This window comes from Nannobrachium achirus (genome assembly GCF_963921795.1).
Source record: "Nannobrachium achirus genome assembly, chromosome: 15".
NCBI lineage: Eukaryota > Metazoa > Chordata > Actinopteri > Myctophiformes > Myctophidae > Nannobrachium > Nannobrachium achirus.
In genome coordinates this window covers 12,272,041-12,284,522 of record NC_137822.1, presented here as the reverse complement: position 1 = coordinate 12,284,522, position 12,482 = coordinate 12,272,041, and the positions used below count along the sequence as shown (strand labels likewise).

At 44.6% G+C, this 12,482-nt stretch overlaps 1 protein-coding gene across 1 annotated transcript; it reads right to left on the bottom strand.

Annotated features, from left to right (window-relative positions):
• Positions 1-7,290: 7,290 nt before the first annotated feature.
• On the bottom strand, positions 7,291-12,182 carry LOC308299304 (sarcoplasmic/endoplasmic reticulum calcium ATPase 1-like; the record flags this gene model as incomplete). Its single annotated transcript, XM_080743048.1, has 3 exons — positions 7,291-8,511; positions 8,640-9,764; positions 11,553-12,182. 3 exons carry the CDS (start codon positions 12,180-12,182, stop codon positions 7,291-7,293), a joined length of 2,976 nt encoding a protein of 991 aa, XP_080599174.1.
• Between the last annotated feature and the right edge of the window lie 300 nt (positions 12,183-12,482).

The window sequence follows — 12,482 nt, the reverse complement described above, 5'->3', positions numbered from 1 at the left end:
AAAATGCGGACGGAGGAACTCAAAAGGCAAATCCATCTGCATCTATATGATTGATTAGATAATACTGTGGGCAAACGACTCACAAAAAAGGGAAAAGCCCTGAACAGGCCTTTTCAGCAAGACCGTCTATCATCACCATGACCAAATATAGGCCAAAGACATAACTTTAGGGATGCATTGTTTTTGTTTTGTGATGGTGATATTTACAGAGTGCTGAGTTTTCGCTTTGCATTTAAAGCCCGTTCTGTTATCATGCATGGACACTGATACTGTACAATCAGTATGCATACAGTATAGCTGCAGTTTGCGACCTCAGAAATGTGAGTTACAGGTTACGGTGTAAATGTCAATTGCACTAAGTCAGCGGTTCCCAACCTTTTCTGGATCAGGGCCCACTGGAAAATCTGGAAAGTGGATGCGCCCCACCCGTCTGACCACTTAACACAGCTGCCGCTCCGCTGCCACGTTAAAGGACAACTTTGTTTTTTTTAAAACACGGGTTCATATTTTAGATTGTAATTAGAGAAAATAAATTAGAGTGTTAATGTTTTCATTTACTGCTTTCTATCATTTGGTGATTTTTTTATTTTATTTCAGTGGAGCTAGGGGGCATGCACACAAGTGGCTAAATATGAATTTTTAGAAGCCCATTCCCGCCAAGATGCATCTTTCATGGGCAGCTGTGACTTAGTAGTGTTACTGTAAATAGTAATAAAGAAATCGCTGGCTTATTGTGTATAAAAATACTTTATTATTTAGCCACTTGTACGCATTCCCCCACACACTGAAATCAAAATCGCTAAAATGGCTAAAACAACAGAGCAGTAAATTAAAACATTTTCTTTTCTCTAATCACAATCTAAAATATGAACCCTCGTAAAAAAAAGTTGTCCTTTAAGTGGTCAGATGAGTGGGCCACGTGCATTTTCAGAGAATTACTTTCCTATTTATCAATCGAATTAAAACTAATTGTTCATGGTTTTAAGCAAAAAATACCATCACTTTTCTTTACAATATCCCACAGGTTGAGAATCACTAATCACCTGCACACATGCGTGCGTGCATGTGTGTTCGCATGTATGCGTGCGTGCATGTGTGTGCGAATGTGCATGTGTGGGTGTCTCTGCCCAATGCACATACAGTAGGTGTGTTTGAATTGTGATTTCGAGAAAGAGCAAGCGAGAGAGATTGTGTCATCATGTAAAAAGATGATGTGGTTTTTGGCCTCTTGGTGGCCTCATCTTCAGTCACCCTGCTGGCACATCATTTATTCAGTGGTGGACAAAGTAGCCTACTCAACCCCAGAACTCAAGTCAAAGTAGATACTCCAGGTCAAATATGAATCCACTACACGTGAAAGTTTCTCCTTCACATTTGTACTTGAGTAAAGTGCTGGAGTATACTTCCTTTCAAAATATATATATTCAAGTATTCAAAAGTGCGAATTACTAAGTACATTTAGTTTTTTAATACCAATGCATTGCTGTATTATTGAATTGTAGACATTTTCAACCTAAAGATTTACAAGATTTTCCAGAAATGTTCAGAACATTTTCAACACTAGTGAAATTAGCAGATCTACAAGCTCAAATCGCTTGTAGATCTGCTAATTTCACTATATTTGAAATAGGACTTACAGTAAGTGGTTAATTATTGTACTTTTTACCTTCCTGTAACATGTTGTGTGTACTATAAATACAATATTAGACTTGTCTGAAATGTAGTGGAGTGAGAGTCATAAATATCAAAAATTACAAATACCAGAGTAAAGTACAGAATAGGTACTAAAAGAAATGTAGGCTACCTAAGTACAGTTCTCAAGTAAATGTACTTCTTCATTCCTGTTCACCACATGCACATATTGCATCAGTTAATTAACGAGACAAGAATACCCAACTGTATGAAGGTTTAAGCTGCAGGCGATGGATGTAAAAATGACAGTACAGCACAGCACATTGACAGTACAGTACAGTACAGTACAGTACAGTACAGTACAGCAGTGGTTCTCAGCAGTGGTTCTCAGCCTGTGGTTCTCAAATTTGGGGGGTCCACAAATTATTTTGGGGGGTCCCCAGATGATTAACTTAATGTGCAACATTGTTTTCTCACTCAACAGTAAACAAACCAACATAAAGTTTAAGTGCATAGAGGGTATATGCACATTTCTAAAGTGACAATTTAAGGACTTTTTAATACCTCTACAATGACAAATTAAACATTGGCCAAATTGTGAAAATAGCCGATCTACATGCTCACAACGCCTCGCAACGCTAGGCATTGTGAGCATGTAGATCTGCTATTTTCATATAACCGTGTTATACAAAATGTAACTCTTAGTACTCGTCAGGGTGGGGGGTCCGGTTCCCCTGTTAAAATATGATTATTTTGGGGGTCGTGGCCTGAAAAGGTTGAGAACCACTGCAGTACAGTACAGTACAGTACAGTACAGTACAGTACAGTACAGTACGTAGATGTGGAAGAGAAATGCACTCCTACATTGTGTGCAGATTTGAGATGCAAAGTAAACAGGGAGAGGCTCTCTTCGGCAGTTCATTTTCCCACTGCCTGACCTTGCCTTATGCTACAGCACAAAGGAAGGCTCCTCACTGTGAATGAGAAACTTCAAGGCTGCTGTTTGTTTCGGGCTGGATGGAAGCTCCATCCTCCCTCTTATTTCGTCGCAGTCGACCAGAAAACCTTGTATCTCCATACTTATACTTTTATATTTCTTTCCCCCTCGTAAATTCATGTGCTGTGTGCTATCTCCTCAAATGACAATGTGTGCTATCTCCTCAAATGACAATGTCACACAAAATCGCATTCCACTTGTAGATCTGCTATTTTCGCTGTTTTTAAATATATATATTTTTTCAGTGCCAGTAATGCCAGGATGAATTATGTCTGTAGGTTAAATAAATATTTAACGAATCAAATGTATTAAGAGCTTGTGACTAAATCTTTTTTTCTCCCTTCCATTTTGTAACGGTGTTGCACATACAAGGTTTCCACCCAACAGAGATGATTTATTTTCTCCACTTTTTCCTATAGTGCCTCCACCCACATTCTCTACACCTCCACACTGTACTGTATGGCCAGGCTCTAGTTCTTCCAATTATATGTTTGATGTAATTAAGGGCTAGGAATATGTCGCCTCAAGCTGTTGTTATTGACGATATTCACAAGCCAGCTATTTTGCTCTTACTGTCGTTCTCGAGGTTGGTGGAATACTTCTTTGCCCTTGCCGTGAACTTGATAAAGTGCTGAATGCTGAATGGTGGGCATTGTTGCACATTCATTCTAGGGTCGAGGTTTTTCTTGAACCCAATTAAACGTGGGTATTAATTAATGTGAAACTAACCACAGTGCTGTTTATTAACTTTTCTGATGCCTTTTGAAATTAATACAAATTCAATATAATATATATAATATAATATAATAAAATTAAAGAAAGGAAAGGAAAGGAAAGGAAAGGAAAGGAAGGTGTTGGGTTCTCTGTCCTAGAAAGAGTTGCTAATTGTTTGTTTTAGCATTTAGCATTATACTTTTAACCACAGTAGCCTAGACTTCACGTCCCTAGTACATGTGAATGGGGGAAGGGAGTACAGTAGATGTCACGTGAGTGTGTTGGTGCAAACAAAGGTGCTCTAGTGCGGATTTAGCTTCTTTTTTTGTGGTTCAAAAAAAGATATATATTTATATTCAACGGTCGGTCCTGTCTTCATTTTTCATAATATTTGTATTAGGTCCCTGCACTATAATACTTTCGCTCTAAAATAGAAAATTATATCAATATACAATCCGTCTCACAAACAGGTGATCTGTAGACCTTATTACTCCCGCAGGAGATATTCAGTTTGTGCTTCAACCAAGCTGATGGCTACTCTGATGGTGGAGTCCTCCCTATATGTTCCCCAGCCAGGTTCTATGTTCCCCACAGGTTAACATTCAACAAGTTAACATTCACCAGCGTCGGCAGGTTAGCATTTCACCAGGTTAGCATTTCACCAGCGTTAGTTTTACTGAGATTGGGGTTAGGGTTAAGGTTAGGTTTAGGTGGTAAGTGGGGAACATAGAACCTGGGGAACATAGAACCTGGGATCTGGGGAACATAGGTACAGTCCCCTGATGGTCATGGTGAATGTTAAATTCAAGCATGAATTTAGGCCCCATTTACACTGGCAGCCAAGTCCAGCCTGAATCAGATCTGTGTCACATCCAGATTGGAATCTGATTTGTTCCATGTGACCATGTAAACCAATAGGATTCCAATCTGGATGTGACACAGATCTGATTCAGGCTGGATTCAGGCTGCCAGTGTAAATGGGCCCATAGTGTCTTGCTTAGAGTGACTCATATCACTGGGTGTGCCGGGAGGCAAACCGGTGACCTTCCTTTGATTAGCAGACTACTCTACGCAGTATAATTAGGCCACCCCAAACCCCTTTCTTGTTTGCACCTTCAAGACAGATTTGGTCAGACATGTATGTGTCTCTCAAAGAATGACAAAACAACTGATGTTCGGAAAAATCGCGCTCTTTCGAACGACCATCATTTCGACCGGAGAGTTAGCGACTCACTCCACGGAGGTTAGGGTTAGGGTGAGGTTTAGAGTCGGGTGTCGAAAAGATGACATGTAGTAACAGCGACACGCTCCCTTGATGTTCTCCCCACCTAAACAACCCTGAACACAGTAACTGCCTCCCCACTAATGTAGTTATGGCTATTCTAGAAATATAATTTAACATATTTTATCATGGTACACATATCATCCTCTTCTGGTATTGTGTTTGGTACTGTGACTACACCTTCTAGAAATGAACATTGCTTGCAACAAGAAGTTCAGGAACTTCACAATCCAATGACACATGTCCAGCAGCTATATGGGGGAAGACAAAATGACAAAATAAGATCAGTGCCATTTCAGTCAGTCAGTGAGCGGAGCAGCAAGGGAGGAGGATGAAACAATGCTATATCATATAGCACTCCTGAAGCGCTTGGGTCACACATCCACTCCAGAGGTCTCTGTAGTTTTTTCGAAGGAATGGGATTTGCTTCTAGCGCACGTTGCAGCGTACGAGTTAGAGGATTACCTTGGTCTGGGCTGTGGGCGCTCAGTGAGGTGTGGGCCAGCATATGGGTGTGTGTGTGTGTGTGTGTGTGTGTGTGTGTGCGTGTGTCTGTGCGTGTGTGCGTGTGTGCGTGTGTGTGTGTGTGTGTGCGTGCGTGTGTGCGTGCGTGCGTGCGCGTGTCGGCTATTTTATGTTCCATTTTAGACTGTGCTGCGTGCCAAAAATAGCAGATCTACAAGCTCACAACGCATTGCATCCCGCATTGCACACATGCAGCACACGCACACACCCGAGTTTGTAGATCTGTTTTTGATGCGCGATACTGTCATATGAGATGATATGACAAACCATAAATCGGGCTTAGGGAGTGATAGAGAGGGGGATGTAAAAAGACAGATAGAGGCAGACACACAAAGAGAGAGAGAGAGAGAGAGAGAGAGAGAGAGAGAGAGAGAGAGAGAGAGACAGAGACTGACTCTCTGCACAATCCCAACATGTGTAAACAACCTGTGTGCACCACGGTGCCTCGGGGTGTGAACATCTCATGGAGAGGCAGCTTAGTCTGGAGGAGAAGTGGCTTCAGTCATGCACACAAACAGTGGTGTCAGTTCAGAAAAAGCTAAGGTATGGCAACATGACTGGTGTCTTGCACGCGCGCGAAGGCCATACCTTAGCAACAGGGATGATCTTTCTTGGGCTGGATGTGGCAGCCTGGAACGGTTGTTCAAGTGTATTGCACCTGTGCAGCTCACCTGCGGAACCTGGGAATATACCATTTTGTATTTTGTATTATAGGCTATATATGGGGAGAATAAAAGTGTGGAGAATATCATTTTGCATTTGTAGTTATTTTACTGTAATTTAACAACATAATACATAATAACCAGCACAGATAGACAAAGAGACATTCATGGATTTATATTTAAAATTAACATTTATTCCCCCCCCCCCCCCCCCCCTCCTGGCAGCTGCATACCCCTGCCATACCCAATTGACGCCCCTGCACCACACACATAGCTTGCTGAATTCAAAAACGCCCTGGCGGCTTTACAGACGAGCACGGGTCGTGATCAATCACAGATTCGGGTAAACCTGTTTGTCTACGAGCTGAATATTGAGATAGCAAGGTGAAGAAAATCGAAGCATGTCAGATGTAGGTATATTTTGGCTGCATTTAAATGGAATAAAAACTGAAAATGTAGTCTGACTGTTGTAGATCCATACATACTCTGTAATACAATTTCCTGCTTTGCAGCCTGTAATTCAGTTTGGCCTGCAATATCCTCTTTAAGCATACGGTTAATCTAAAATGCACATTTTAATACAGATTTTCAGACTGCTATGGGAAAAGCCCATTCAAAGAGAATGGAGAATGTGGCAGCATCTAGTGGCAGTCAAGAGAAACTGCGGGTGACTGAATTATGTAGGTCTATACATTTTCATGCAGTATCTACCCAAATCCCATCAGCTGAAAATAATGTGTGACAAGAATGAAATGGAGGTGGGAATAGGTGTTGTCATTTTTATCACAAATTGTTTCTGGTCAGAGAGATGGAACCATATACTGTAAATAAGGCATCGTTTTGTTCAGTGACCCAATAATAGACAGTACTTTATAGCTCAGTGGTTCTCAACCTTTTCAGGCCGGGACCCCCAAAATAATCACATTTTAACTGGGGACCCCTCACCCTGACGAGCACAAAGAGTTGAGGAATTACATTTTGTATAACACGGTTCTATTGTGAAAATAGCAGATCTACATGCTCACAACGTTGGAGTCAGTATTACAAAGAACCCCAAAACCTACCACTTCTATACAGAATGGGTTGAAGACTTTTGTCCCCACTATTTCCCATCCCAAGTGCATTTTTCTTACATGCAACGCGAGTGCCGCAATTCCAAAGTCCCCTCAGGTATTTTTTGGGGTGGGTAGATCATGTTGAGCTGTTCATTTTAAAAGTAGCTCTCAAGTCAAAAAAGTGTGGGCACCCCTGGTTTAAACTGTTACTCATTTTGCTGGGGACCCCCTGTAGCAAAGGGCCCCTTTACTTAGCTGATAGAGAGATATCACCACATACTGTATATTGCATAGAACTTTTAAATTCCGTTCAGCTCACAACCCAGACAAGTAAAGACTCCTGACTCCTGACATAACTTCAAAAGATTTAATTTAATTTAAATAATTTAAGTTAAACAAAAAAAACACGAGTTGATTGATTTATCATTTCTCAACGTAGTTACGGGCGCAGTACTTCAGGATCTCATCAATAAAGATGACAGGGATGGAAAGCTTAAAGACAACCAGCCACTGTGCAATGTTCAAGTGGGTCAGATGGAAGACCATGGGCAGGGGATCCACATAGATGATCATGAAGTGCAGGGAGAAGGAGAGGGTCATGGCAGCAAGCAGCCAGAGGTTGACCCATGGGGGCATGCGGAGCAGAGACTGGTTCTCAGACAAGCTGTTGAGGGCGTTGAACATCTCGATGGTGACCAGCACAGACAGGGCCATGGTCATGGGAGCTTCAGCCTCAAAGACTTCGCACCTAATGTCAAAGAAGTCCTCGTTGTCATCGTGGCACTGCATGAAGTGGGACAGCTGGTAGTAGGTGAGACCGGGACCCTCGGCATCGTAGATGAACCAATAGGCAGCAGCACCAACAGTGGCAGCGCCGACGTATCCACCGATAGCCATGTATCTGAAGAACAGCCAGCCGGAGATCAGGGGCTCCTTGGGGGAACGTGGGGGCTTGTCCATGATGTCCAGGTCAGGAGGGTTGAAGCCCAGGGCGGTGGCGGGCAGACCGTCAGTCACCAAGTTGACCCACAGCAGCTGGACGGGGATCAGAGCCTCGGGCAGACCCAGGGCAGCAGTCAGGAAGATGCAGACGACCTCGCCAACGTTGGAGGAGATGAGGTAGCGGATGAACTGCTTCATGTTGTTGTAGATGGCTCTGCCCTCCTCGACGGCAGACACAATGGAAGAGAAGTTGTCGTCAGCCAGGACCATCTCGGAGGCAGACTTGGCAACTGCGGTGCCGGAGCCCATGGCGATACCAATCTCGGCCTTCTTCAGGGCGGGGGCGTCGTTCACACCATCACCGGTCATGGCAGTGATCTCATCGTAACCCTGCAGGAACTCAACGATCTTGGACTTGTGGGCTGGCTCCACACGGGCGAAGCAGCAAGCTCTGCGCACAGCTGGGCCCTGCTCGTCGCTGGGCAGATCGTCAAACTCACGTCCGGTGTAGGCCTTGCCCTCCACATCCTGGTCCTCAGTGAAGATGCCAATACGACGGCAGATAGCGATGGCGGTTCCCTTGTTGTCACCGGTTATCATGATGACACGGATTCCAGCGGCTCTGCACAGCTCAATGGCTGGAGTGACCTCCTTACGAGGGGGATCCAGCATACCAACGCAGCCAACAAAGGTCAGGTCAGTCTGGGGGGAGATGGGAGGAAAGGAGGTAAGTACTTGATAGTTATATACAAGTTATATATTATTTAGCTAACATGCCCTTAAACTTTCAAGCACCTGGCTGGCAAAGCCAGAATGTGTGTGGTTCTTACCTCATAGTCAGCAAACTTGGTGGCGTCCTCAAGGTTCATCTCCTCAACCTTCAGCGGGTTGTCACAGGTGGCCAGGGCCAGACAACGCAGGGTGTCACGGCCAGTACCCCACTCCTTGATCTGACTCAGGATTTTTTCCTTGACAGCACCGGTCAGGGGAACGCGGGTGGAGCCAAAGCGGACGTAGGCGCACCTATCAATCACACCCTCGGGGGCACCCTTCACGAACATCTTGGCACCGCCAACATTCTTAGCAGGGGTGCAGTAAGCGGACATGGACTTCCTGTCACGGGAGAACTCCAGGGTGAAGTTCTTCGTCATCAGCTGCTTGATCACTGAACAGCAGGCATTGGCTCTCTCAATCCTGTTCAGGTTCTTGACGTTAGAGTTGAACACGTTCATCTTCTCAACCAGGCAGCTCAGGGCGGTCTCAGTAGCCTCACCAACCTTCTCATAGATCTGCTTGGACTCATTGTAGTCAAGAGAGGAGTCATTGCACAGGGCGCAGATGGTAGCCAGCTCAACAAGGCCGTCGTATGCGCTGCAGTTGGTCTTGGAACCTCCCTGGGAAACTTCGCCCTCGGGAGTGTACTTGGAGCCAGAGATGTCAAAGGCATCAAGGTCAACGTGGTCACCATCGACATTCTTGATAATGAACATCTTGGTCACACACATCTGGTTGGTGGTGAGGGTGCCAGTCTTGTCGGAGCAGATGACGGAGGTGCAGCCCAGGGTCTCCACGGATGGTAGGCTTCTGACAATGGCGTTCTTCTTGGCCATACGGCGGGTTCCCAGAGCCAGACAGGTGGTGATGACGGCGGGCAGACCCTCAGGGATGGCGGCCACAGCCAGGGCAACGGCAATCTTGAAGTAGTAGACGGCGCCACGGAACCAGGAGCCTCCATGGACGGGGTCGTTGAAGTGGCCGATGTTGATAGCCCAGACAGCGATGCAGATAAGAGTGATGACCTTGGACAGCTGCTCGCCGAACTCGTCCAGCTTGGCCTGCAGGGGGGTCTTCTCCTGCTCAGTGGCGCACATCTGGTCACGGATTTTACCAATCTCAGTGGAAACACCTGTAGCCACAGCCACACCAATGGCCTTGCCAGCGGCAATGTTGGTACCCTGAGGAGGAAATAGGAACAGGAAGGTGAAAAGACAGTCGTGGACATGAAAAAAAATTGGAGGAGGAAAATTATGAAGAAGAACAGCTATTAAATAACTAGAAAGATGCAATTCTGGGAAATTGCTAGTGTGGTTGCTGTTTTTGCATTTTCCCATTCAGGTCAATGGGGTTACTTTATAGAGTAACTTTTAGCTAATGCGGAAGCAGCAAAACCTGCTTTTAGCCAATGAGGAAGCTGCATAAAGGTGACGTCACAAGAATGCTGGTTCCTCATTGGTTAAAAGTTCCTCCATAAACTCGGAAAAATAACACTAGTGGGTAGCACTTTATAATGAAGTACCTCAATAAAGGCTAATTAACAGCTAATAAGGCACTTATTAACAATGAATTAACAGCTAATAAGGCACATTAAGTCCTAATAGTGCATTTATAAACCCTTTACTATGCACTTATTATGAGATCAATTAACACTAACAAATCCTTAATAAAATCTTTATTATAACAGTATAAACAATTAATTAAGCCTTTATTAACACTTTATTAGGCAATTTAAAGCCACCTATTCTAAAGTGGGAACACATCGGGTACACCCGCCACTCTGACATGTCGGAAAGGAGACATGTCAGAGTGGCGGGTGTACCCGATGTGTTCCCACTTTAGAATAGGTGGCTTTAAATTGCCTAATAAAGTGTTAATAAAGGCTTAATTAATGACTTGTTGTTTTTTATACTGTTATAATAAAGATTGTATTAAGGATTTGTTAGTGTTAATTGATCTCATAATAAGTGCATAGTAAAGGGTTTCTAAATGCACAATTAGGACTCAACCGACATGTCAGAGTGGCGGGTGTACCCGATGTGTTCCCACTTTAGAATAGGTGGCTTTAAATTGCCTAATAAAGTGTTAATAAAGGCTTAATTAATTGTTTATACTGTTATAATAAAGATTTTATTAAGGATTTGTTAGTGTTAATTGATCTCATAATAAGTGCATAGTAAAGGGTTTATAAATGCACTATTAGGACTTAATGTGCCTTATTAGCTGTTAATTCATTGTTAATAAGTGCCTTATTAGCTGTTAATTAGCCTTTATTGAGGTACTTCATTATAAAGTGCTACCCAATAGGGTGTTGCCCTATAGGCCAGTGGTTCTCAAAGTTGGGGGTCTAAATTGACCCCTTACAAGTTTGTAACTCTGACAGTGTATAAATGGAACCAAATGGACTCCAACGGGTCCATTTGGTTCCATTTGTACACTGTCGGAGTTAAGTGGAGACCTTGAAATTTGAAAGTTTGAGAAACAGTTCTATAGGCCAGTGGACCTTTTCAGGTTTGCGACCCCCAAAATAATCATATTTTTACTGGGGACCCCCCACCCTGACGAGCACTAAGAGTTGAGGCATTACATTTTGTATAACACGGTTCTATTGTGAAAATAGCAGATCTACATGCTCACAACGCCTCGTGTTGCGAGGCGTTGTGAGCATGTAGATCGGCTATTTTCACAATTTCTGCCTCTGATAATTGACAATTTGGCCAATGTTTAATTTTTCATTTTAGAGGTATTAAAAAGTACTTAAATTCTCACTTTAGAAATGTGCAGGTACCCTCTATACACTTAAACTTTATGTCGGTTTGTTTGCTGTTGAGTGAGAAACCAATGTTGCACATTAAGTTAATCATCCGGGGACCCCCCAAAATCATCTGGGGACCCCCTGGGGCTCCCGAGCCACAGGTCGAGAACCAACAGCAACATAATAATACAAATATAAAATAGGAGTCACTTACAGAGAAAAGCATGTTCTTCTTGTCCTGGTTGACGGCCCTGGGGTCGGGGACTGGCTCAGTGTGCTTGATCACGCTGACAGACTCTCCAGTGAGGATGGACTGGTCAACACGCAGGGTGGTGGACTTGATGGAAACCAGCCTGATGTCAGCGGGGACTTTGTCACCAACAGACACCTCCACAATGTCACCGGGGACTATTTCCCTGGCCTTGATCATCTGCACGCTCTTCCTGTCGGCGCGGTAAACCTTGCCCATCTCGGGCTCGTACTCCTTCAGAGCCTCGATGGCGTCCTCGGCGTTACGCTCCTGCCATACGCCCACAACGGCGTTGGCGATGAGGATGAGAAGAATGACGAAGGGCTCCACGAAGGCGGTGACAGTCTCCTCGCCTTCCTCGAACCAAGCCAGCACAAAAGAGATGCAAGCGGCCAGCAGCAGAATCCTGACCAGCAAGTCCTCGAACTGCTCGGCGATCAGCTCCCAGACGCTCTTGCCCACCTCAGGGGGCAACTCATTGTGTCCGTAGGTGGCGAGGTTCTTCTTGAACTGGTCGACCGTGAGGCCGGTTGCCTCGTTCACCCCAAAGAAAGTCAGGCATTCCTCTGGGGCCTCTGTGTGTGCGTTCTCCATCCTTGCTGGAGAAACGAAGGGAGCTCTTAAACTTCTTCTGTGGTTTATCTGCAGCTTTTCACCCGTTGGTCCACCGTTGTCCTGAATGTGTGGCACCCTCCAAACTCTGGAGTGCTTGACTGAATTCTCTCCTAGATTCTCAGGGGTTTTATACACCAGAGGGACACCCCATGGACACACAGGGTGGGGGGTGTCAGGGAGGGTGGGTCTCGAGGTGGAGCAAAAGGGACAGGTGTCAGGAGGATGGCAGTCTTGGAAGGGGGTGAGGGGGGGGGACTTCTGTCTGGGGAGGTACTAGTG